Below are 27,667 nucleotides of genomic sequence, written 5' to 3' on the forward strand. Positions count from 1 at the left end.
ACGAACCAGGCTTTAAGGCCGGAGCGGAGGGCGGGGCTGCGCAACCTAATGTGCTGCACATGTTCCATGACGTTTCGGTGATGGGCAGCGGCTTCGACCACTCAGGCTCGAGAGACACCCCCGCTGCGGTCTGAAATGATGGACTTGACCAATCGCCGAGGCGCCGGGAGGTGTGACCTTCGTGGGTTTGGTTCAAGTTTGTTGGAGCGGAGCAGAAGTTGGCGGCGTGACGCGTAAATGAACCTCCCGGGCGGCGGCGGCCATCTTGGCGCAAGTGCGGAAGTTGCCGAGGAGTCAATGATCGAGGCGGGGAAGGGGCGGGTTCCGCCTGTTTGATGGTCGGGTAACTGCTGCTGTTGGTGCTGCTGCCGCCGCCGCTGCTGGTGGTGTCGGTCTTTTTTTTTTGTTTTTCCCCCTCCGGTTTCCCAAGATCGATAGCAAAAGAAAATCGCTATAGAAGAAACAGCCGGAACCAGAACAGAGGAGCAAATCACACACACCCCACCCCGCGTTAACAACATTAAGTGAAGATGGCAGGAAGGTTGCCGGCTTGCGTCGTGGACTGTGGCACCGGGTAAGCGAACGGGGTGGGGGGAGGCAGTGGGGTTGGACCCGAGTGAGTGAGTGAGTGAGTGAGGCCCAAGCCCGGCCTCTTGTTCGGGCCGGAGGCCGGGTAGCCCCAGCGGGGCTGTGGGGAAAGCTTTCTCTTGTTCGCCGCCTCTGTCCCATTTTTGATAAAATTTATTTTTGTCTCAATTTTACAATTGTTAAATTTAATTCAGAAGATGAAGTGTCATTCCCCCCACACCCCCACCCCCCCCCACACCCCCACCCCCCCCCACACACACACACAAAAAAAAGGCCGGAGTTGGTGGCCCCCGGCAAGCGGACATCACTGGTGTCTGTGCCGCTTCCCAGCCCTTCCTCATTGATGAGAGGCAGAAGGGGGGGCGGTCTTCAACCCTTCCCTCAGCGCCCGTTTGTACCTTCAGCTTTCAGGTGAATATTGCTGTGCTCAGTCACGGCCCCCCCGGCCCGGGCTGCACATTATTCCCCAAGATCTCGGGGCCGATAAGCATTATTGTTATTTTTCTGGGTATTTTGTATATTTGGAGGATGTTTTTTGGGGGTGGATGTGGGGGAGAAAAGGGCAGAAAGAATCCCAATTGAATAAAGGCCGACGGTGAGCAGAGCGCGATGGAACTTCCTAGTTGTCAAACCCTCTTCCTGCTTTCATGCATAATGCCTTATAAGGGCCTTTTTGCAAAAAAAAACATTCAGTGTTTTCTTTCACAAAATGAACACTGGAGACAAAACTACTGATTCTGCATTGTGTTTGTCTGCAATTGTCGTCCCCCCCGTCCCGTCCCCCCACCCTTCTAACTGAGAGGAGAAAAGCAAAGCACATAAATGTGAGGCGCTCCTCGCGCTGGTTTTAAATGAGCGACAAGATATTCATGTTGAGAGCTCTTCACATTCCACCGACTTCTGCTTTTCAAGAGGAAAAGCCTTACTTCTGCTGAAAGTGTTGAGTCAGATGGTGCATTTTACTGTCGTAACTAATCGCGAACATTATAATAATGTCTAAACTCAAGGTTCTAGTGTGTGAAAATTCATCCCATTGGATCATCGATATTGTGTTGGTTTCTGCTGCGTAGACACCTCTAGTTAGATGACTGGTCCCTTTCTGGGCATTTTTGTGCTTTTCTTGGCAAAATGGAATACATGTTCGTATATAGGCTGAATTGAGTAGAAAATGCCATAAAATGATTTCAGTTTCTGTTGGTTGCAATATCAGTGACTTATTTTGTGCATGCTGGTCTCTAATCACAGATATGGGTAATAATCTTTTGAGTTTGATATAGCACCTTTCAAGTTGGGAGGATGTCTCAAAACGGTTCACAGGAAGTTTGTAACCAGTGGTTTATATCCAAATGCCTATTTTATAGGCAAATTTGATGTGCAACATTTTTTTAAAATTTAAAATAAAATTTTGGGGCTTGCAACTAGATGTATAGAGTAAAGAGGCAGTTTAATGGAGAAAAAAGTTTAACCTTCAGTTAAAGTGGGACAAAATACCAGAAATAGTTACATTATTTGAAATCTATTAAAATAAATCTAACATTGGGACCAAGTGCCTGAGAATATTAATCTTGATAACTGAGTGGGTCAGTATGTCACCATATTTTTTAAATCTTTGCATACAAAATGCAGATACAATTGATGGGGATAAAAGTTCTGACTGTGAAGGTGCAGTTTGAATCTGAGAACTGATATGGCTTTTGTCATCTTCCTCACCCTCGTTGACTTCCACCCCAGTTCAGTTGCCAAGCCTGAGCTGTTAAGTGTTCTGGAACATTCTCCCAACATGAGAGGCACTATATAAATATAAATTTGTGTTGCGTTTGTCATATTGTTAAAAACTTAATTATGTCTGTCTGAGCCTGTTCTTCACAGCTTAGATAAGCTTTCCTGTAGATTGAATTTTAAAAGTTTATTTTTATCTATGGCATTCCTGATAATGTATCCATAATAGTATGTTAGACAAGCCTAATGAGAACATTGCAGAGGAACTACATTTCATGCAATTCCGATACTTCATGCTTCTAATGCAAGTACGCATGCGGCGCCAGGTCAAGATTCATAGAATTGTGGGAAACATCATCTTGACCCATGACAGCATGCGCACTTCCCGGCTGCATTGAATTACGCACGCTCAGAGTAGATCGTTGGTTAAATTAGATTTTACGATTTGTGCAGTTTGCCTGTAACTCGGACTTCGAGTAAGTCATATTAAATGCTATGGTCGCAACCAATACAACTGAGCTTTACTGTATACTATTCAGACTCACCGTATATATTTTAATTTTGTATTTGATGTAGCACTTTTCACCTTGAGAGAATTTCTCAAAACACTTCATAGGATTTACTGTAAAGTGTAGTGACTGTTTATTTGTTATGTATAGGCAAAATAGGAGTTAACAACAACAAAATTAATTTGTAAAGTGCCTTTCACATCGGGAGGACCTCCCAAGGCGCTGGACAGACAGAGTTATGGACCTGAGTTGGCTAGGGGTGTAATCTTATTAACTGAGCCTTGTTGATAGCACTCTCACCTCTGCAGTCGTGATGGAAATCTAAATGGCACCAAATTTCTGGGAATTACTGTTATGTACTGTGCAGTACTTCGCACTTCCATATTTTGCTGCAGTGTTGGTCTCAAGCCATAGTTCAAACGTTTAATAGTCAGACAACATGCAATTCCATTATTGCTCCACTCCAATCTAGTGGTACTGCTGAAGACTTACTTGGATATAAAATGTTTTTTTCAGTAAATTAGGTTTCCTGTGTTTTTTTTGCTTTTTCTGTACTATATTCTGTGCTTTCTGTTTAGTCGAGATTCAACATTCAGAAAACTATATTTAGAAAATTGTGTTAAGCAAATGTCAGCTGTAGTGCAGTAAATCGTGCTTACAAATTCAGGGGTCAATGTTTCATCATTAAGATTAAACTTGAATTTAGTTTTATCTGCTCTTGTATACAAACCTTTGCAAGGACTAACTTGTTAATAGCCAATGTTACATTCTAATTGATTATTTTCATTTACTTTCCCTTGGGTAACCAGAACACATGAAACACTGGGCTTGCTATGACAGGTTTGGTATGTTGATTATGTTCCAGGCACATTTCATTCCACACACCACTGTTTCCCTAGCAGTAAGTAGGAACCTAGTTGTTAGTCGGTTGGTGGATCGCTTTTCTGGCGGTAATAATCTTTTCAAAATAAATAAAAAATAATGTGCTCACTCACTCCATGACTGTTTATGGGACACTGCTGTGTGCAATTGGCTGCTGCGTTTCGCCCACAAAATATGCAGTCAATCCACTTTACAGTATATTCTGTGAAGCGCTTTGAGACGTGTCAGATGTGGAGTCCTGTAGCTCAGTGGTTAGAGCACTCGCTTTGCAAGAGAGAAACCTGAGTTCAATTCCAGGCAAGGCGAAACCTTGGGCAAGTTTCCTTACTCCACACGCCTAATAATAATCCCTCCAAAGCCAAAAAAAAAAAAAAAAATTGGTCATTTTCAATCTACGACTGTTTGTGGGACATTGCTGTACGCAATTGGCTGCCGCGTTCACCCACAAATATATACAGTCAATTCACTTTACAGTGTGTTCTATGAAACGCTTTGGGACGTCCTCCCGACGTGAAAAGTGCTATATCAAATGCAAGGATTATTATTATGTGATAAGGCGCTATATGAAATGCAAGGAATATTATTATTTAGTTCTTCTGTAGTAGTGTTTCTTAATTATTTTTCTCGTGTATCAAAGCTAGATCTTAAATTGGTAAATGTTCAAATTCTAAACTTAGTATTTTACCTTTGATTTATGAGATATGCAGCAGCAGTAGTATATTTCAATGTTCTGAGCACACTATTATTGGGTGAGTTTTGTATGTAGTGTACAGATGTGCCTGTGGAATGCAACAACATTTCTAGATTTGGGGTCTTTTTCTAGCTACAAAAGATCCTGCCATAACATTTCAGGTAATGGCCAATATTGTTATAATTGTACAATATCCACAATATATCCCTGATCATTCTAATTAGACACACCTATCAACTATGGGTACTGCATGTATCTTAGAATTGGCTGCTTATATAATAAAATGCTCTTTTATGTTAACTCACAGGGTAAGTAATTAGGTTTATTTGCTTGGTTGTGATACAGTAGGATATTGTAGATATCAGTTTACTGTATTTGTTGGTGTCACTTTGAAACTAATTAGAGCAAAAGAGAGAGGATACGATAAATGAGAAGTAGTGGTTAGGTAACAGCCTTTTTTTAAAAAAAAGCCCTGAAGATTGTGGAAGAGAGTTATGGTGAGGGACTAAGGAAGTTGCACAATGTTGAGCTCACTGGAAAGAGTAAGTTGGAGTTTTGATTTCAATGCAAGGTACACAAATGTATAGGATAGTTTGGGAGAGAACTTCAGAAAACAATGACCATAGTAGGAATTAATAAAGGTGAAGAGTGAGCTTAAGGTAAGAGAAGTATCTATTAAAGTGAGAAGTATCTGTTAAAGGGCATTGCTGTTTGTTTGTTCTGTAGCTGAAGCAGTATTAAAGTCATGGATGGATTTCAATTTCACTTGTCCATCATTTCTCAAATGTTCATAAATGTTCAGTATGAAAGAGGAAGTGGCTTCTTAGAGGTGTAGAATCTGTGGAGGTCTGTTATACCTCTTTGGCCTGACAGGAAATGATTGTATGAAAAAGTGTAAAGTAATGAGAAGTGTTTTGTCCTTGATGGACTATTTCGGCCACAAATACAGTCAATTTACTTTACAGCGTATTCCATGAAGCGCTTTGAGACGTCGAAGACGTGAAAAGCGCTATATCAAATGCAAGGATTATTATGTGTTTCTCAGATTTGACCTATAGAATGTTGCTAAAGAAATTGCTTAGTCTGCCAAAGGTGTGGGGGAAATTGTGGAACAGAAGTATGAACGTGCTTCCTTCATCTGAGATTTGTACTATGTTTTTTAATTAGTATGGTAAAGTTCCTATTTAAAGTTGTTAATTTTCTTCCTTTGTTAAACGTATCTGACTTCTTAATTTAATAATCTTTACTCTTGCTATGTAAATTTCAATGTGAAGTGTATTCCTCTAATGGGTACATTTCCATAGGTACTTTTTAGTAGTTTGCTGAAGTGTCCATTCTTCATATGACTTGACAGACTTTTGGAAGCACTGCAATTGAGTCAGACCTAATCCTAATCTGAATTGTATATTTTATTTAAGAATGCAGGGACTCAGCACAGGCTGGGATTCAATTTTGTAACCTTCAAGTCTATATGGCTTCATGTCTTTATCCACTAGATTAGTGGTAGCCATCTTTTTGGTCAGCCAACAAAATAAATTCTTGATTGAATATTTCTTGATTTGTTGCCATAAAATCAAGAAATATTCAATCCAGAGAAACCTGGAAACACACAAGCGTTTGAATGTGGATTTACCTGGACAAGTGTGAATGTTCGACTCCTGTCCTCCCCCACGGCCTGTCCTCCCCCCCTTCGCGGTGATTTTTTTTCCCTCCCTCTCTCTCCCCTTCCACCACTCCCCCTCTCTCCCCTTCCACCACTCCCCCTCTCTCCCCTTCCACCACTCCCCCTCTCTCCCCTTCCACCACTCCCCCTCTCTCCCCTTCCACCCCTCTCTCCCCTTCCACCCCTCTCTCCCCTTCCACCCCTCTCTCCCCTTCCACCCCTCTCTCCCCTTCCACCCCTCTCTCCCCTTCCACCCCTCTCTCCCCTTCCACCCCTCTCCCCTTCCACCCCTCTCTCCCCTTCCACCCCTCTCTCCCCTTCCACCCCTCTCTCCCCTTCCACCCCTCTCTCCCCTTCCACCCCTCTCTCCCCTTCCACCCCTCTCTCCCCTTCCACCCCTCTCTCCCCTTCCACCCCTCTCTCCCCTTCCACCCCTCTCTCCCCTTCCACCCCTCTCTCCCCTCCACCCCTCTCCCCTTCCACCCCTCTCTCCCCTTCCACCCCTCTCTCCCCTTCCACCCCTCTCCCCTTCCACCCTCTCTCCCCTTCCACCCCTCTCTCCCCTTCCACCCCTCTCTCCCCTTCCACCCCTCTCCCCCTTCCACCCCTCTCCCCCCCCCCCTCTCCCCCCTTCCACCCCTCTCCCCCCTTCCACCCCTCTCCCCCCTTCCACCCCTCCCCCCGTCAAAAAAAAGTTTGAGGTTTTTTTCAAGATGCAACACTGTGAGAAGTTGGTACCGCAACTTCCTGTGTTAAATTAACCTGCAACCTTTCTTTGGCCTAGACTGCACTTAAAATGCATTCACAACCTCATTTTTTTATCAAATGTATTCAACTTTATCTTGTCAGAATATACTGTAGTCTCTCAATCACCTACAAAAAGACCAAAGGACTGTGATATGTTGATCATGGTGTAAAATTGAAATATTAAGCATACATTTATTCTAGATTCTTTATTCTAGAAGTATAGTACTTTCAATGCCATTCATGGTATTTGGGGCCAGCCTTGCATTTTCTGCAAAGATGAGGTGTTCAATTTCTGTACCTTTAATGTGTATGAAGTTTTTTTTAAATGAAAAATGGACATTGGGCTTCATTTTCTTGGATAATTGGACAATGAAGAAGTCTTATCATAGTTGCGCATTTGCATATTCGGTCGCATTTGCTATGGCCATGCATTCAGTTTTGTGTGGAGGGTATAAGTGAAGTATGTCTATGGCTATTTTCTTGACGCTAACATGCATGCAAGATTGAAATGTATGGGAAGTCTGTGCTTATGGTTATTGGTGGGGTTTCTCCATTCAGGAAATGGTGACAGAAAGCATCTTGGTGCTAAACCAGATGAGTGCTAAAGGCTTGGGATTGACTCTTTTCTCAATTGGCAATTCTATTTCTTATTTGAAAAGTGATAGAGGAGGAGTGCATAATCCCTTGAAAAAATTGGCAGTATTTACTTGGACCTTCAAAGTGTGTTGGGTGATAGAAACGTGTATGAAAGATGGCTTTATAGAATGTAGCAATGCTCAGCATTGTTTAGAGTGAGAAAACTGCATTTTAATGTACAACAGCAGTGAGTAAATTAAACAAATATAGAAAAAACTTATATGTACTGCACTTGGATCATGTTTTGAGAAGGTTTTCTGATACTGTTACTTAATTTATGCAAAAAGGCAACATGAAAGACTCATTTTAAAGGTGGACAATGAGATATCTTTTTGCAATAAGCAGAGAATAGCATAATAAAATGCTCAAATTCTGTCTGGGTGTAATAATAAATCCTGTTATTATTTTCAGGTATACAAAGCTTGGGTATGCTGGAAATACAGAACCACAGTTCATCATTCCATCATGTAAGTTAATTGTGATTCTAATTGCTAATAAATTTAATATCCATGTGAAATGAACTTGTCAGTTCCAAAGATTAATTTCAGAATAATGCTGATTCTACTCTGACTAAAGTACAGATAACCCTTCTACCTAAAACACTTGCTGCTGAAATCTTTTTATTTTGTAAACTACCTACTATTCACTGACATGAAAAGCTTCGTACCTCATTCCTTGACTGTCATATTGGGTTAATTCTTGCTTTCTTTCTGTCTGCCCATCTAGCAGTCATTCCTTTAGGGCCCTCACCAGAGTGGCTTTCAATGCTCCTTTCTATTGCTCTGCTTTCCTTTTAGTTCAGTTGCTTTGTCTGTAAAGGGCTGATCTGTGCAACATTTTTTTTTGTCCCTCTAACAACCTCTTCTGAAGCACCTTCCTCCACTTCTCACTTCCTTATGTTAATCTTTTCTAGAAGACCTCTGTATAGCATTATCCTCTTTAGTCTCATGAGATGCATTCCGAAGTTACCACTATCCTATGTCCTCTCCTCACTCTAGTCACCTTGAACATTTGCTAGCGTTTGTTCTATCCCTAAGAAAAGCAATCCCTTTTTTAACTACATTGTTTTTCTGTACTTTAAAGTTCTAGAAGTTGCTGTTGACTCTCAAAGGATCCTTCATTACTGGTCTAGTCTCAATTGCCACAAAATACAGTCATGTTGCAGTATATCCTATGAGGTGCTTTGAGACGTCTCAATATAAGGTGTTGCACCAATTGCAAGGATTATTTTGTATTAGGGATTTTGACATTCTTAATAAGAGCAGAGAAGTTTTCAGTTCCACCGATAGCATTTTATTTAAATCCCTTAGGACTTCCATTCAACGTGATAAGGCTCTAAATCAAATGCAAGGATACAACAACAACAACAAGATTCCATTTATAAAGCGCCTTTCACGTCAGGAGGACGTCCCAAGGCGCTGCACAGTTGGGTCATGACCCGAGCAGGGGGGAAATGGTCAGGGTGAGGGAAGGGAGGGAGCAAGGAGGGGGGAAATGGTCAGGGTGAGGGGAGGGAAGGGAGGGAGCGAGGAGGGGGAAGAGAGTCGAGAGGGGAGCTGAAGGCACGGTCAAAGAGAAAGGTTTTGAGACCGGCCTTGAAGAAGGAAAGGGAGGAGGCGGCGAAGGCATTGGGGGATGGAGTTCCAGAGCCTGGGGGCTGAGAGGCTGAAGGCCCGACCACCGATGGTAGGGCGGTTGGGGCGGGGGACGTGGAGCAGACCAGAGCCAGAGGAACGGAGGGTACGGGCAGGTAGGTAGGGGGATAGTAGGTTGGAGAGGTAGGCGGGAGCAAGGCCGTGAATAGCCTTGTAGGTGAGGATGAGGATCTTGAAATCAATCCTCTGGGGGATATTGTAGAAGTGGTGAGGAAAGCTAGGGTTGCAGGCACCAGCTTTGTGGTTAACCGTCCCATTTTCCAAGAAAGCTAAATTTACTCTTGTTCTATTTAATTCACTTCATTTGAGCTTTGTGGTTCAGGGTCTTGGCTTCATAATGGAAGACTTTTTTTGTTTACAGTAGGATCATTATAATTTGTTTTTTAAAAAGAAAACAATTGTACAAATCTGCTAATGAGTTGAGTGTCTATACTGTTATGGTATTTATGTTTTCTGGTCAAGTCCAAGGATGTAGAGCTCCAGAAACAAAATCTGCCTTTGTGTTAAAATGTTGCTGCTAAATTAGGTGTCACTCCTAATTCACCTAGAACCTAGGCTGCTATAAATCTTCAGATGTAAAAAAAATTGGCTTTGTTCCAAGAGCAGAATTATCAAAAGATGATTGGTAAACTGTTTAACCTCTCTTTCACGTTTTTAAATGTGGCCTTCAAAGACTGAAATTTCATGCATTTATGCAAAAAACCTGCACACATTGTCTGGAAAAGCACTGTTTTATAATAATAATAATAATAATCTATCTTATAATAATGAATACTGCACTAAGTTGTTCCACAGAGATTGTAGCTAAAATGAGATTAACTATTATGGTAATTCTAAATCTTGTGAAGGCTGAAAAGAAACTAAATGTAAACGGATAGTGAAAATTTGCTTCTTATCTCTTCCTAAATTTTCTCTGAAAAGCTTTTCTGTTTCATAATCGGTTGGCTCCAAGTACAAAATCAGTTACAGTTGCATGTTACAGTAAAATCTTAAATGCTATTGGTCACCAAATTAAAATTACTATAGAGAATCACCTGTGGCTTGTAATGTTCTAATCAATTTCTGGTTAGTATCAATGTGACATAATGTGCTAAGGATATATAGTGGTTTGCAATGTGGTGATGTTTCTCAAATTTGAGAGGAAGAGATCAATTATCATTTAGAGGCATGGAGAGGAATGCCCTTCTCATCCCCCCAAATCACACAACAGTAACTGGTAGAGGACAGTCAGAAAATAGTGTGTGTGGATAAGCTAAAAGAATATGAGAATATTAAACTTAAACATGCTTTCAGCAATAGGGCAGTGAGTACTCTCATTGATTTAAAAAAAATAGGTTTTGATGTTTCTCAACCTGATTTCTACTTTATATTTAATAAGTGAAATTTTTTTTAAGGAAGCATGATGCATATATGCAAGCATTTCTGAGCTAACCACAAATGTACTCTTGAAGCTAGATCTCTCACACATAATACATACACATGGACATGGTTTGCTTTTCTATTTCAGAATTTTCCCAACATTTATGAGGAGTTAATGGCTACAAAGGTTCACCTGATAATGAGCTTCATTATGAGCTGGAAATCCACAACTAGACTACTAATTTAGGAATAAAACTACAAAAAAATGTCTTTTGAGGCTCAACTCTTCCATCTGGATAGGAAGTGGGCGAGTGTAAATTTCATGTACAAACACACACTCACTGTCTAAATTTGGAGATGAGCCCAGGAACAGTGTTTAGTCACTAGTTTCCTGAATACATGACAAAATAAAACACGATTGGGCTTCTTTGCTTTTTTTAAAAAAAATGCATACTGTGAGGTAAAAGAAAGCTGTTTAATACACAAAATTGATGATAAATTAGGGCACAGCAATTCTGTACTGAATCACCCACTCATATTCTCATACAGTGCTACAGCTATATTCTTTCATTGAAGGTTTATAAGGATGGTACAAATCCATTGCAGAGATGATTTAAATACATTTTTTTCTTTAGATGTAATAAGAATTAGAAAGTTTAATATAGAAAGTGATCACGATAAACTTAATGTCTTTATACAATTAATGAAAAATACTAATAGTTTTTTTTAAAAAAAGCTGTTAAAGGCAGGTTACAATATCCACTTTCAGGTTCTTTGAAATCCTATGTTTTCACATTTTGTGCTGATTTCAGCTGGATTTTAAGATAGAGTAGTGTAAGCTGGACCAAATGTGCATTACAGAAGATCGCTAAAAAAATCCATAAGTTTTTTTTCAAAAATGCAGTTGGGCATCGGGTACATTTTTAGATGGAGTAATGCTGCACTAAGAAGTAGTGGAACATGTGTTCATGCCTGGGCTTTGCCCAACACGTGAATTTTAATTGCGCCTTATTCAAGGCTGTGCTGGACAGATGATGGCTATTTTCATATAGGGAAATTGGAAGGATTGTTGCCTTAGTCATTTCAAGTACAGAATATAAACATTTTGGTGTCATAATTACCTTGTAGAGTATGAAATTATTTAGAATTTAACCATTTAAGAATGGGTGTAAGAAGAAAGATTGCTGGATCCAAGATGTAAAATGATTACTTTTTTTAAAAATGTCACAAACGCCTCTTCTCCAAAGTGACCGAATACAGTAGAATGTGTGAAATGAATTATTTTTTGTTACTTTTACTCTACTTGATCTTTATTTCCAAGTTGATTTGTATTTAATTTCAGTCCAAATCTGAGCATTACAATGTAGTTTCAAAACAACTTTGATCAACAGATTAGCATTTCTGTAACAGAAAATATTTTTAAGGGCGCTTTAAAGAATAAAGGTTTCATCAAAGCACATTTTCAGATCAAAATGTTTGCTTATTTCCTGGTTCTGAAGGACTTGAGCTTATCAAGTTGAACCGTGTATCAGTAATACATAACCATTGAGTCATTTTGGTAACGTGTATAATGGATAACCATTATGTTACCTGTTGACAATAATTTTATTAAATGGTGCAAGATCTTTAATCAGATGTAAACAATATTCTGATGTGTTATGATCAGTTCTGCATGCTTTCCATTATTTGAGGATCTCTGCACAGTTAACCTCTAGCTTAACAGACTTAGGATTTGAACCTGGCTTGAAACCAAATACATTTGTAATTTTCGCAGATGCACATGTAAACCCCTGGTGACACAACTCTCCTAGTGTGCATAAACTGATCCCACAGATGTCCTTTCCCTGGCATATATGTGGGTTTTTTCTTGAAACAGTGGTAGAAATGCATATGCAGTGCCGGAAAATGACAGAAATTCTGAATCGCTAGACCAGACCCCTCCCCCCCACCACCAATTAGTCCGGCAAGCAGGGGTTTAGTTGTTTCTGTAAAAGTGAAGAAACCAGAGTTGAAGCTGAAGTGCATATAACTTGTAATAATTGTGGTTTATGTGAAGAATTTTCATAGCCTCAGGCAAGCACTAATTTATAATTTACTGCATATGTTAAAGAAAGAAAAATTCTGGTTATAGCTTGGCTCTATTATTGGGATAGTTACAAGCAGTAATACAACATGGAAATGGCCCAGGTCCAGTTAATCTGAACCAGTGTTTATATTCCACATGAGTCCCCACTCCTATTGACGTCTCTCTCATGTTTGCGGCAGTGGAGGGGCCAGTGAGTAAGGGCCTAGTGATGTTTGGGATTATTACTGTCAGAGAAATGTTACTACTGTCAGAAAACTTTGCTACTGAAGGAAAATTTGTAAACGTAATCTTTCCAGAATACATTACAGTCTCTTTATAACGTGTTTTATTATAGTGCTGGTTTGTTAATTTGAAAGCAACAGTTTTGTCCTATCCATTTTCTTGTTTAATTGACAGACCATATCTACAGCTATGAAGCTCTTACCTTTCATCAAATACTATTCCAACTGTTTAGTTTCAAAGACTACAAATGCAAATTAAATTCCAGAAATAGTGCAACCCCTGGTATTTTACTTTTAGCTTAGGTTATTTTGGTATTTTATTAACCTAATTTTCCCTTTATTGTTCCAAAAGTTCCCAGATGGAATACACTCTATTAATGCAATTTTTGAGGCTTATACTCCAAGAGGATCTTCAATGAAATGATAATTTTGTTTTGAATAGGAACTGCTGTTTGAAAAGGCAAGCATTAACTACAAATTTAAGTGGATTTTGGTGAGGATCTTGGGTCCTTTAGTAGAAAGTTATTTGGGTCTTTTGGACTGAAGAGAAATCTGTTATTGCATTGTTCTTTTAAAGTTCATATTTTAATAATAATCGTTCCATTAGATACTGCATCACACCATGTCGTCGAGACACCTCAAAGTGCTTCACAGAATATACCGTAAAGTTATTTTTGTTTGAAAGGAAACCATCATTATTAATTTCTGAGTATTTTCAAATGTTTAAACTGCCGCTGTCTTAGAGTAACTTATTTTTTTCTTACTTTACCTGAAAGGTATTGCAATCAAAGAGTCTGCAAAGGTTGGTGACCAAGCTTCAAGGAGGGTGATGAAAGGTGTTGATGATTTGGATTTCTTCATAGGCGATGAAGCAATAGAAAAGCCTACTTACGCAACAAAGGTAAATGCAATAGTTCTATATCTGACTGGATTTTGACACATTTAACTGCCAGATACGTTTGTCACTAAAGTGGTGTATGTAATATAAAGTAAATGGAGTATGAAGGATATTATGTTATTATGTTATGTTAAGGATGTTATTACACATCTTGAATAATAATTTGGGTCTACTAGAATGATGGAGTATTTTTTATTTTGCATTGTTCTTTTAAAGAATGATTCCTTAAGCATGCAGCTTAAACTGGAATATCAGATGTTTATTTGAACTAGCTTTTACTAAGCTTTCACCATATTGTTCATACTAAAATTAAGAATGTACTTAATTTATATCTTTTAAAGCAAAATGGAAGCATTTAAAATTTAATCTTTTATCTTTGCGTTAACATAAAGTATTTTTGTGCTTATCCTCACAAGTATTTAAGGATGCCAAAAGGAATGGCATACAAAAAGTAGCCAAATAGTCATGGCTTTGCACCCTACCACTTTAAAAAGAGGACTAATTATTGTGGCAAATTTTACTTGAAAGTTAAACTTTGAATTTTACTAGGCTGTAATATATAATGTTTAAATACACCAATGATGGGTTTATTTGTACTTAAAATTGCTTCACCTGAAATGTTATTTTATTTTCTGTACTAGTGGCCCATTCGTCATGGAATAGTTGAAGACTGGGATCTCATGGAGAGATTTATGGAACAAGTCATCTTTAAATACCTTCGAGCAGAACCAGAGGACCATTATTTCCTTTTGGTGAGTAAAGCTGTTGTTTGCTATGCAGATATAAAGCTAGGATGATTGTGTTGGAACTCGAATGCATTTTGTTAGTGGTCTACGAGATGAGACTGGGGCTGTGATTCACAGAGAAGAGATTTTCAGATTGTGTTGCCTGACATGGTATTAATGTATGCATTCCTCACTGGAACCAAAGCATACAATATTTCTAACTTTTATATCTGGCCATAGTCATTTTGAAAAACAAATCCTTAACCTGTTTATTTTCCTTAATTCACAGTACAGGTGTGGTGAAATTACAGGGGCTACCGTTATAGGACTCTGATAAAGAACTGCTTCATTTAGAGTGGGGGTTTCCTGTAATCATCATTTTCCAGGCTACAGTATGGTTAACTTCTGTGTTGTCACATTGCTGCTGCTGTCAGCTCATCCCAGGAAGTGTTGCTGATATTACTTCCTGTACACTGTGCATGAATGCTATATAGTGAAAGTCCCACTGATGTCATTTTGTAAAGGAAACGATGGCAGTGTGCATCTCGCACAGTGACATCGACGATAACTGGTAATCGGCTATTTTCATTGCCTTGCTTAAAATGGCTGCAGAGACATTGAGCCAAATGAACACATTATAACTGTAATAGTCTTGGTACTCTTCTATTCCACACAACAGCAATTTGCATGTATATAGCACCTGTCACGCAGGGTAGTGTTGCAGAGCGCTTGGCAGGTGCAGAGCATGACTTCGAGGAAGGGGGGAGGTGACTAGGCTCGGTCGAAGTGGAAGATTTTCAGGCACGACCTGAAGATGGGGGCAAGGCGGAGGGATAGAGGAAGTGTGTTCCTGAGCTTCAGGGAACAAGTTTACAAACATTACAGAAAACCAAACCGTTTATTGTTTTGAGGTTTGAAGTTGCAACTTTCTTTGAATTATGCACATTTGTGCAAAGAGAGTTCTTTAGGTGTGGTATGCAGTTTCCTAAAATGCTTGTATTGTATTTTCAACAGACTGAACCACCATTAAATACTCCAGAAAACCGAGAGTATACTGCTGAGATCATGTTCGAATCCTTCAATGTGCCAGGTCTTTATATTGCTGTTCAGGTGAGATGAAAGAAAATGTTCCTTTATAGTGTATGATCACTGCAGTAATTTTAAAGATTTGTAACTTTCTGATATTTCAAATATCATTACTTTCTTGCTTCTTCCATCTCTTCCGAAACGTGTCCTGATTTAAAAATCCCATCTTATTTTTCATTTGCTCCCTCTTCCAACATCCCTTTTCCCCCACTGACTGTGATTATCCTTACTATACAATACAAAATTACATTTGTATAGCGCCTTTCATATCCCAAGGCGCTGGACAGTCAGGGATTTGGCCCTGAGCGGGGGAGGGGGGGAGGATGGAATCGGGGAGGTCATTGAAGGTAGCAGTGCGGCAGAAGGAGCGGTTGAAGAGGAGGCTCTTGACAGGTCTTGAAAGAAGGCGAGGGAGAGAGAGCGAGGTGAAGAGTCTGCGATGGAGTTCCAAAGGGTGGGGGCAGAGAGGCTGAAGGCCTGACCGCCGATGGGGAGTGGGCTGGTTGGGGGATGTAGAACAGGCTGGAGCCTGCTGAGTGGAGGGAGCGGACAGGATGATATGGACTTAGCAGATCACAGAGATAGGAAGGAGCAAGGCGATGACAAGAATTTTGAACTCAGTTCTCTGGCGGATGGGAGCCAGTGTAGCTGGGTGGGAGTAATAGGGTCACGGAGCCTGGTGTGGGAGAGGACACAAGCTGTTGGATTCTGGATGATCTGCAGCTTGTGGAGGGAAGAGTTGGGAAGGCTGACAAGCAGGGAGTTGGCGTAGTTGAGCCTAGCTGAGGGGTGAGGGGAGGGGAGTGAGCGAGGAGGGGGAAGAGAGTCGAGAGGGGAGCTGAAGGCACGGTCAAAGAGAAAGGTTTTGAGACCGGCCTTGAAGGAGGAAAGGGAGGAGGCGGTGAAGGCACTGGGGGATGGAGTTCCAGAGCCTGGGGGCTGAGAGGCTGAAGGCCCGACCACCGATGGTAGGGCGGTTGGGGCGGGGGACGTGGAGCAGACCGGAGCCAGAGGAACGGAGGGTACGGGCAGGTAGGTAGGGGGATAGTAGGTCGGAGAGGTAGGAGGGAGCAAGGCCGTGAATGGCCTTGTAGGTGAGGATGAGGATCTTGAAATCAATCCTCTGGGGGATGGGGAGCCAGTGGAGGCGAGCGAGGGTGGGAGTGATGTGGTCCCGAAGCCTGGTGCGGGACAGTACACGAGCTGCAGAGTTCTGAATGACCTGCAGCTTGTGGAGGGAGGTGGCGGGAAGGCCGGCGAGGAGAGAGTTCCCATAGTCCAGCCTTGAGGTGACAAAGGCGTGAACCAGGGTTTCAGCCGCGTGAGGGGTGAGGTAATGCCGTAGTCTGGCGATGTTCCGGAGGTGATGGAAGGCGGTGCCAGTTGTGGTGCGGATGTGAGGGAGAAAGGACAGCTCAGGGTCGAACAAAACGCCGAGGTTCCTGACTGGCTTTGAGAGGTGGAGAGTGCAGCCTTGGATGCTGATGGTGTCAGCGCCTGAGGTGCGGAGGCGCTGACGTGAGCCAATCAGGAGGGCCTCGGTTTTTCGCACGTTGAGCTGAAGAAAGTTGTCTCTCGTCCAGGACTCGATGTCGGACAGGCAGCTGTCAGGACATCGGTGGTCGTGGAGTTGAGAGTAGAGGAGGAAAGGTAGAGTTGGGTGTCATCCGCATACATGTGGAAGTTAACTCCATGTCTGCGGATGATGTCACCAAGGGGGAGCATGTAGAGGGTGAAGAGGAGGGGACCGAGGACAGAGCCCTGAGGGACACCACATGAGACAGTACGGGGGGGTGGAGGAGAAGCCATTCGTCGAGACAAAGTGAAGACGGTGAGAAAGGTACGACCTAAACCATTCAGTGCCTTGAAGGTTGAGGTGGGAGGACAAGCGGTGGAGGAGGATAGCGTGGTCGACCGTATCGAATGCTGCCGATAGGTCGAGGAGGACGAGGAGACAGAGGGAGCCCTGGTCACAGATGGTCAGGATATCATTGGTGACCTTGACCAGGGCAGTTTCTGTGCTATGGGCAGCACGGAAACCTGACTGAAGGGGTTCGAAAAGTGAATGGGTGGAAAGGAAAGAGCGCAGTTGGGAGGCGACAACTCTTTCCAAGACCTTGGAGAGAAAGGGGAGGTTGGAGATGGGCCGGTAGCTTGATAGCTGCGACGCATCAAGGGAGGGTTTTTTCAGGGTGGGCGTGATGATGGCAGTTTTTAATGGAATGGGGACATACTTTTGGATCAATGTCCTATAAATCCCATCTTTAGGCAAGAGTATAAAGTTTGAGACCCTCACAGAATTCCACTTCTGTTGTTCAATACAATTTAATAAAAATAATCCTTGCATTTGATATTGCACCTTATCACATTGTCAAGGCATCTCAAAGCACTTCATTTGGGGGATTTGTTGGCTAGGACACGGAGTTTTCGAATAGTGCCATGGGAATCTTTATCGTCCACCTGAACAGGCAGATGGGACCTCGGTTTTTAACTTCTCACCAGAAGGATGGCACCTTTGACAATGTAACACACCCGCATTGGAGCATCATCTTAGACTGTGATTTCAAGTCCTGAAATGGGGCTTGCACCCACAATCTTCTGAATCCGAGGCAACAGTACTCCCTGGCAGGCTGTTTGCTACAGAATACAAATACCTTTATTTTAGTTGGCACAAATATTATTGCCATTGTTTGGAGTTAAGTGCTAACTTTAATACCTAATTTGCTTATCTGTTTAGGCTGTTCTTGCCTTAGCTGCTTCATGGACATCTCGACAAGTTGGAGAACGAACACTGACTGGAACGGTTATAGACAGTGGGGATGGTGTTACTCATGTCATTCCAGTGGTAAGTGTTTTGTCTTCAAATTCTCTTGAAGCTGATAGCTACAAAGAACCTTTCATAAAGCCTTATTATGTCGATCTCGCAATGTGCTCAAAGGATATGGACTGTCGTAATTTCAAATGTTAACTAGTTTTTTTTAACAAAGTAATCATAAAAATGTGTTTTAGAGAATGTGAAAGGTTGTGCCTGTGCAGGAAAATATAGTCTGGAATTATTTTTGAATAGAAGTATACTCTTCAACTGCTTGTCTTTGCTTCAGTGGGAAGGTAAATTTTATCACTTATGAATAATTTTAATGTTCCTGACTTGTCAATTTTCAAGCTTCTAGATTTCATTTTTGTTTACAGAACTTCTTCAACCTGTCAACGTTAATTTACATGAGCCAAATTAGGTGTGATGGAACGATATTAATCTTTCAGTGCATCTTCTCTACAGCACAGAAAGTTCATGTTTTGTTGGACTTATTGGGTTATAGACTTGGGAATTGTGATTATTTCAAAAAGCCTTTATTATTTGTTAATGCACGTGAAGGCTGAGGCTGAGTGCAAACCTTTCTCTTTGACCGTGCCTTCAGCTCCCCTCTCGACTCTCTTCCTCCTCCTCGCTCCCTCCCTTCCCTCCCCTCACCCTGACCATTTCCCCCCTCCTTGCTCTCCTCCCTTCCCTCACCCTGACCATTTCCCCCCTGCTCGGGTCATGACCCAACTGTGCAGCGCCTTGGGAAGTCCTCCTGACGTGAAAGGCGCTCTATAAATGGAATCTTGTTGTTGTTGTTGTTGTTGTATTCAACTGCATCACTGATTAAAATCAGTTATTCTGATGTGGAGTCAACATGGTATGGGGGAAATGTCTTCATAGTACATTATTGCATTCTGTCTGCTTCAAGTAAAGAAAGCTATTTTGGAAGGCTGTTTGGAGCTTCAGAAAGGAGTTGATGAAATAATTCAATAAAAGTCAAGAGAGTAATAGTTTGTGAGCAGCACAACTTGGCTTGACATTCACAAAAACATTACCATCATCTCCTGCCCAAAGCTCGAATAAGCATCCCTACCCTTTTGAATGCTGGTTCCAAGAGTTAAAAATTAAATCACTGACTATCCTTAATAATGAAACTGAGCAAATATTCAAGTCAATAGCCACCTACTTATAAATAGGTGATTGGCAACTTATAAATAGTATTACATTGCTAATGATTAGAATTTTAAGTATGAACAACAATAATATGATTACATTTGTATAGCACTTTTCACGTCGGGAACAATGCAGAATTTACTTGATTTGTGCATATTGTAATTGTAAAACATGATCAGAAGTGTTAGAATCCAGTAACTATTATAATCCCTATTCATCCCTGTCCTACTGCTAAGAAGACAGGAAACCATTTTGGAATTCTTCAAATCACTCTGAGCTGTTTTTTGCAGTGAAACTGATGTACTTTCCTATAGTTTAAAGGGCAGTTGATCTCAGGAAAATCTGTCCAGATACATCTATCTTTCCATAATTCACTTGACTTTAAAGCCAAAGTAAATGCTTCCACTTTAAAGGAAAATTGCAAGAAAAGGAACTCCTTTGATAATGACTGAGCTGTACTTATTCTGATGCATCTAAATTAGCTAATTCTGGATCGCTTTCTGCAATGTTTTTTTTCTTTTAATTGTTCTACATGGAAATTTATTGTTGCAAGATTTGAAACGACTGGCAAAATACCTGATCATAGGCTTTATTCGATCTTTTTCATTCTTTGATGGGGCAAGTATAATTTGTCTTTTAATAGAAATACAAATTCAATTTGATATGCATATTGTTTTTGAGTTACACAGAATTACATATTTAATGTGTGCTACTCTGAAGCTCAAAACCGTCCAAATTACAATTTAAGCAAACTGAATTAGATAATGTCACTTAAGGACTAATAAATCCCATATTAAAGTCAAATATTCAAATGTAATATTTCAATGTAAAGCTCCTCTGTTAATAGTGGGTGATAATTGGTATTGCAGAATTGTTGATTCAGATTAATTTAGCAACAGTTGTTTTATGTTCACTGCCATGAGCCACATCTTTTCAGTATCTAGATAATTTAGCACCTATACTTATGCTAAACTAATTTTATAAAAGAAAACTGTAGGCACCAATCTAAATATCTACTCTGTTAATCAACGTTATAGAGGCTGGGTTCGATTGCAGTCAGTTTCAATAAATGTTGATCTTCATTGAAACAAACTTTCTGTTGGGTTCTAGGATGTTCCCTCTCTCCCCACCGCAAGTACTCAGATTACAAGATTAAAAACTATTGTTTTTCCATAAGGCTGAAGGATATGTGATTGGCAGCTGCATTAAACACATTCCGATTGCTGGCCGTGATATTACATACTTCATTCAGCAACTTCTGAGAGATCGGGAGGTGGGGATACCTCCAGAACAATCCCTGGAAACTGCAAAGGCTGTTAAGGTACAGTATAATTACTGATTTTAAAATCTGTCATCTATGAAATTGGAAATGTATCAGCACAGCCAAAATAAACTTCTCAGTATCCAATCAATTCTGTCATTACTACTACCACTTTGACATCTGTCAAATGGCTGCCGAATTTATATTTTACAATTGTTCAGATTCCAGTATGAAATAGTATGGGATTTGGAAACTAGAATATTTTCACTTTATCCTGTATATAAGGTGGATTGAACAATTTAAGTTCAGCATTGTCTACAGGGACAAATGGGATTTGTATGCCTACTGCACAACTGGTCCGTACAATCTGGTTTAGCATCCTATTCAAATGTTGAATGGAGCTACATGGGAGCCATTATATTTTAGAGAGTGTTCAGGCATTCTAAGCATCAACCACCCCCCGAAAATGGAGAGGGGACTCATTGATTTGTCCATCTGGGTGGTTGGTTTAGGGAGTTGCTTCCATTATGTCTTTCGTCACTTTGAATTCCAATCTTCAAACGGTATTAGGATTACACAATTAACTAAATATTTACTGTAATATGTATGCTAATTGTGATTGTTTTCCTAATGCATTTGCAAATGTTTGCGCTTCATTGTGCTTGTTATTATTGTATCAATTTATTTCTGCTTAATGTTGAACCACAGGAGCGCTTCAGCTATGTCTGTCCCGACTTAGTGAAAGAGTTCAGCAAATATGATACAGATAGTGCAAAGTGGATCAAACAGTACACTGGAACTAATGCTATCTCCAAGAAAGAATTCACCATTGATGTAGGGTATGAGAGATTCTTGGGTCCAGAAATCTTCTTTCACCCAGAGGTAACTTTAGTTTTTACAAAAACACTTTTACTTTGCAATAAGTTTTAAAATCATGTAGTAAAAGTACTACGCATGAGCTCTTGGCTTCAAGATGATCAACAATTAATCCTAACATAATGGTTTTCTTCCTCCTTCCCTCCATCCAGTTTGCAAATCCTGATTTCACACAGCCTATCTCAGAAGTAGTAGATGAAGTCATTCAGAACTGTCCCATTGATGTCAGACGTCCACTTTATAAGGTTAGTGAACCTTATTTTACAATCCAAATGCATATGTATAGTGTTCAACTCTTCAAGATGGTACAGAAATTTAAATTGGTTATTTTTATGATGACTACAGAATCATGTAATATAGTAAAACTCACATTAGTTGGGACACTAACATTTAATGACTTTCGCTAAGTCCGAGTTGCAAAGTAAGTTGTATAAAATCCGATTTAATCGATAATCACTGCGCATATATAATTCAATGCAGCTGGTAAGTGCGGGAGTAATCTGCCCATATTTTTACAGTAATGGAGGATATGGGAGCAGCGCTACAATTTAGGAACTGATTAATACGAGTAGTGTAAAGAATATAAGTGGTTTTGATAAGAAACTGAATGGAACTTGGGTGAATGTCTGACTTATGCCATAGTGGTCCAACTGTTTGGTTGCCAGTGGCCAGATTCCCTATTTCAAGAAAGGTCCACGGGCTGCATAAGCAATATTCTGTGTTTCCCAGAAACATTTACACAGGACCTTTTTCATGTTGGAAGGACAAAGCAAAAACGGTGTTTGCTGGCAAAGGGAATGAGTGGTTTGGGAGGCTGAACTGCTGAGAGATGAAGGACGTAAAGAAGCTTTTCACTTGAGGAAAGAGGGAGCTTTCTGTGAGAAAACTGCACATCACGTCTCTTGGGGTGTGTGTGTGTCTCTTTCTCAAAGGAGACAGTGAACCACAAAACGCTGCCCTCACTCCTCCTCTTTGCTCTTTTTGTTTCTCTCTCACCCCCTCATTTGTGCATGCGCGATCTCTCTCTCTATCTCGCGTTCTCTCTCTCTCGCTCTCTCAATCACTCTCCTTATCTCTCACACCACTCCCTCAATTTCTCCCTCGAACCCTCACACTTTCAATCACCCTCTACTCTCCCTATCTCTGTTTCTTTCTCTCCCCGTTTCCCTCACATTCTTTCTCCTCTCTCACCTTAATCAAACTCTTACACACACAGACACACACACACACACACACACACACACACACACACACACACACACACTGTTCCCCCTCTCAATCATTCTCTTCTCACCCCCTCTCACACACTCTCAATCACTCTCTCTCTTGCCCCCTCCCCCTCTATCTGTGCGCTGCGTACCCTCCAACCACCAGCTCCAGCCACTGCAATGGGAGAACATTCACCAGGGAGAGAACGGAAGTTGGAATGTTGGAAAACGTCTCTATAAATTGAAGACTTATACTGGGTATCAATGTGCTCTTATCTGCCCATATTTTTACAGATTTTCTTGAACTAATTGTCATGAATGGATGTGGTATTCAATTAAAATACTTCATCTCAAAATTGATTTCTGAATCTAACTCAAGATGAAGGTTTCCTATCAGCAAAAAGTCTCATCAGAATGATTCTGCCTAATTTTAGTCCAGGTTCTAGTGAACATGTCCACTGAAAACAACTAATTATAAATTACTTAAACAAATGTTTAGTTATTTGCTGCAGATAAAGATGTGTGGTTGTCTTGCATGGTGAAGAATGTCTGTATGTGCCATGAACTTTTTTTTTCTTTAGCCTTTCATTGCACTTTTTCTTTCAGATGTGACTTTCTTCAGGTTTCAGATCTCTGAATCTTTACTATCCTTAAATCTTCAAAAGTTTCAGAAATTGTAATTTTCAATATCCATCCCCAATCTGTTCTATCTCTGTGTCCTGACTTTATAATTCTAACAGGAACTGCCCCAAACAGTTGACCTTTTTATTAATTTGAGATTGATCAATTTATAATTAAAACTCAGTATTGGATATTGATGCAGAATAGCTTTGTGGTAAATGTTCGTATTCAGGAGTGTTCCTACATATACAATGTGAAGTGTATGGTTGTGTTTTGCAGAACGTTGTCCTTTCGGGTGGCTCAACTATGTTCCGAGATTTTGGCCGTCGCTTACAGCGAGACTTGAAGAGGACAGTAGATGCCAGGCTTAAACTCAGTGAAGAACTGAGTGGTGGAAAGCTAAAGGTACATTTCTCTTTCAAAAATGATAGTTATGTGAATGATGATTAATCTACAAGTGTATTAAAAAAAAACTTGTGTTTATTTGCGTTAATTAACTTTATAGCAGCTTTGCCAGTGAGTTTTTTTTCCAACAAATTTAAAATAGTTCTTGAAAGAAACAGGAGGTGAGGAGAATTTTTTTTCACTCACCCAATTGTTGGGATCTGGAATGCATTGCCTGAAAGAGTAGTGGATGCCAATTCGATAACCGCTTTTAAGAGAGAAGTAAATAATTATTTGGGGAGGACAAGTTTGCAGGGCTATGGGGAGAGCGCGGGGGAGTGGGAATGAATTGGATAGCTCTTTTCAAAGAGCCGGCACAGACACAATGGGCAGAATGGCCTCCTTCTGTGCTGTATAATTCTATGAAATGTGTTAATCAAGAAGGCTTTGGCTTTCAATATCAAGATGCTCCCTCAAGCTAGAGGGAATGCTTCCTTATGTTCTCACTGGGTGTGTTGTGGTGTGGCTGCTGTTTCGGCCATAATGTCAGAGTCCTGCTGCACTTATGGCTGTAGGTCAGAGGTGGCAGCTCCTTGCAAATATTTATTTTGTTACCAGAAGTGGCAAGTTAATGGTTCAATGTGATATTTTTACATCTGAATCCTTGGTGTACTGGAGCCGTCACGGAATGTACTGCACTGGGTATTCAATTGTTTTTCCCTGTAGTAAAATATGAATGAGAATTCTATGTTTTAGAATCTATAATCTTGTCATATTCTGAATCCAGTATAATAATATTAATTTCCACCAGTTTCTATGTAAAGTTTATTTTTCTGATTACAAATTAGAATCTGCTTTGTTTATAATTGAGGAATGGATTCTGTACAATAGATTAAGTTCTCAATTTTGACTGTCTTTGCAAGTTTCAGGTTTGTATTTAAACTGCTGTTTTGATTCTATTTTCAGCCCAAACCAATAGATGTCCAGGTCATCACACACCACATGCAGCGATATGCTGTTTGGTTTGGAGGTTCTATGTTGGCTTCTACCGTGAGTGCACTTCAGTACTTTTTGAAGAACATTTATAGTTGTATAATGTTTCCAAGAATTATTGAAGCATGAGAAACAACAGGGGGATTGAAGTAAGCTTTTAGCCACATAAGGAAATCTGTTTTTATAGTAGCATATGAACATGAAGCTTACCTTTCTCAACTTTATTCCATCAAGGCTAATACAGTAGTCGGTTGTTAACTAAGTAAAGCAGCAGCAATCACATAGCTAATTTTTTTGTTGCAATATTTGGGCATAAGTTTATTATTCCTTATCCAGAATTTGTCGAAAATCACATTTCAATGTCCATAAGGATCCTTAGCATTTAAATCAGTCTGTTTGTGATGGGGGAGGCAGCGATTAAGAAAGAGGTGGTTTTATATTTAGGTCCAGTAACCCATGAAATGTATTGGATATTGATACCAATCCTGAACTTGAGGGAAAAATACTATATACACTATTCTGTGTAATTTAAAACTAACATACTGTTCTTGTCTTTATAGCCGGAGTTCTACCAGGTATGCCACACCAAAAAAGATTACGAGGAGATTGGCCCCAGCATTTGTCGCCACAACCCTGTATTTGGAGTTATGTCTTAAGGCTGATCTCTCAATATTGTAAGGGCTGAGGGGGGGATCCTTACTTTTGGGGGCCTGTTATGTCTGGATGGGTGGTGTTGCATTAATAAAATGGCTTGACTTTTTAAAAAAAAAACAGATGACCAAACAGAATGAGGCCTGCAAATTTAAAACATTCAGGGTCTTGAATTGATTTAAATTGTACTAAGTGAAAATATTTTTTTCTTTATATTAAACATTTTGGACTAGTTTATAAGAGAATTCTATAATGGTTTTAGACCAAACTCTGCCCTAAGATGAGGCATTTTTCGTGGGAAATCCAAGACTGACAGGAATTGAAAGGGTTTTGAAGGTCAGCTCTATTGTACTTGAATTGTACTCTTGAATGGGTATAATACAAGAGCTTGTTTATATTTCTTACTGATTTTTTTATACATCAAGTGGGGAAAAATGAGAGAATTAGGTTATCTATGTCATAAAGTAAAATAATTAACAAATGACAAAAAAATCTAGTAAGAGTATGGAGATATACTAGTCAGCAAATAATGTGCATATCAGTGAGCAATATCCAAACATGAAATAAGAGAATGGATTTCTGTAAACTTGTGATTAAGTGAAACAAACTAGAAAAAGCAGTTAAGCTGCTCCATTTGCTTTTGATTGAGTATTTGACTGAAAAGTGTAACTTGTTGAAATTCTATATTTGAGGAAGAAAAATACCAAGTTCCCTGGAGAGCGACATACTTCGCCTGCTAAATAGTGACAATTTTTCAGCAGAGGGACAGGAATTCCAGCAATTTTAAGCTTTCTTGTATTTGGAATTCTTATTTGCATATCTCACTGAGTCATACCCTATACTCTTCTACTAGAAGTATCTTCTCAGAAAAGCCTAAAGAATTCTTAACAAACCTAGTTTCCAAAAATTTATAAGTCGTGTGGCTTTGATCATCTGTTCCCAAAAGAATGATGAACTGTGTTCCTAATATCAAATGTGGCCACTCCGCAAGTGCTTCAGGAACTAAAACTGTTTCTTACTTAATTAAACTAACAGATGCCTGCTAGTGCTTTCTGATTATTGAATGCATTTTCTTCCGTTTTTTGCTGCAAAAGACTGTTGGACCAGTATTGTAGTTCTAGAGCCTCATTTTTGATTTAAACCAAATAATCCAATGATCAAAATGGTGTATTTAATGCCTTGCACCATTCAAATAAAGAAACAAAATTCTTTCTAAACATTTTTGTTGACTATTTCCATCACAGCACATATTGCACATGCACATCTTCACAAACTCAAACCCACCACCTGCTTCCTCAATCCCATCCCCACCTCTCTCCTCATCTCCCAGGTCCACCTTCTGGCCCCTCTCCTGTCTGATGTCATCAACCTCTCCTTGTCCACCGGTTCAGTTCCCACCCCCCTAAAAACAGCCATCATCACCCTCATCCTGAAAAAACCTCCCTGGATCCATCCCTCCAGCTATCGCCCATCTCTAACATCCCATTCCTCTCCAAGGTCCTGGAACGAGTTGTTGCGTCCCAGCTCCACTCCTTTCTCTCTCGCCATTCCCTCTTTGAACCCCTCCAATCCGGTTTCCGCGCTGAAACAGCCCTGGTCAAAGTCACTAATGATGTTCTGAACATCTGTGATCAGGGATCTCTCTGCCTCCTTGTCCTCCTCGACCTCTCTGCCGCCTTCGACACTGTCGACCACTCCACTCTCATACACCGCCTCTCTGCTTTACTTAATCTTCGCAGACCTACCCTTGCCTGGTTTGATTCCTATCTCACCCTCTCCACTTTGTTGCCTCTAACGGTTTCTCCTCCAGTCCCCGCACTGTCACATCTGGCATCCCCCAGGGCTCCGTCCTTGGCCCTCATCTTTAATATCTACATGCTCCCCCTTGGTGACATCATCCGCAGACATGGGGTCAACTTCCATATGTATGCGGATGACACCCAACTCTTATCTTTCTGCCTCCACCTTCAATTCCAGGACCATTGCTGTCCTGACAGACTGCCTGTCGGACATCAAGTCCTGGATGAGGGCAAATTTGCTACAGTTGAATGTGAACAAGACTGAGGCCCTCCTGATTGGCTCGCGCCAGTGCCTCTGCACCTCAGGCTCTGGCAGCATCAACCTCCATGGTTGCACACTACAACTCACCGCCAGTCAGGAACCTGGGTGTCTTGTTCGACCCTCAACTGTCTTTTCTCACCCACATCCAAGCCATGATGTGGAGTCCTGTAGCTG

At 40.6% G+C, this 27,667-nt stretch overlaps 1 protein-coding gene across 1 annotated transcript; it reads left to right on the plus strand.

Annotated features, from left to right (window-relative positions):
- Positions 1 to 260: 260 nt before the first annotated feature.
- Positions 261 to 26,649, plus strand: LOC103180372 (actin related protein 3). The gene is made up of 12 exons (XM_007896178.2): positions 261 to 574; positions 7,847 to 7,902; positions 13,533 to 13,657; positions 14,296 to 14,406; positions 15,394 to 15,489; positions 18,203 to 18,310; positions 20,616 to 20,759; positions 21,408 to 21,581; positions 21,728 to 21,820; positions 23,684 to 23,809; positions 24,755 to 24,838; positions 25,342 to 26,649. The coding sequence occupies exons 1-12, from the start codon at positions 531 to 533 to the stop codon at positions 25,435 to 25,437; spliced, it is 1,257 nt and encodes a 418-aa protein (XP_007894369.1). The 5' UTR covers positions 261 to 530; the 3' UTR covers positions 25,438 to 26,649.
- The last annotated feature ends 1,018 nt before the right edge of the window (positions 26,650 to 27,667 follow it).

This window comes from Callorhinchus milii, unplaced genomic scaffold, assembly GCF_018977255.1.
Source record: "Callorhinchus milii isolate IMCB2004 unplaced genomic scaffold, IMCB_Cmil_1.0 Scaffold6, whole genome shotgun sequence".
Taxonomy (NCBI): domain Eukaryota; kingdom Metazoa; phylum Chordata; class Chondrichthyes; order Chimaeriformes; family Callorhinchidae; genus Callorhinchus; species Callorhinchus milii.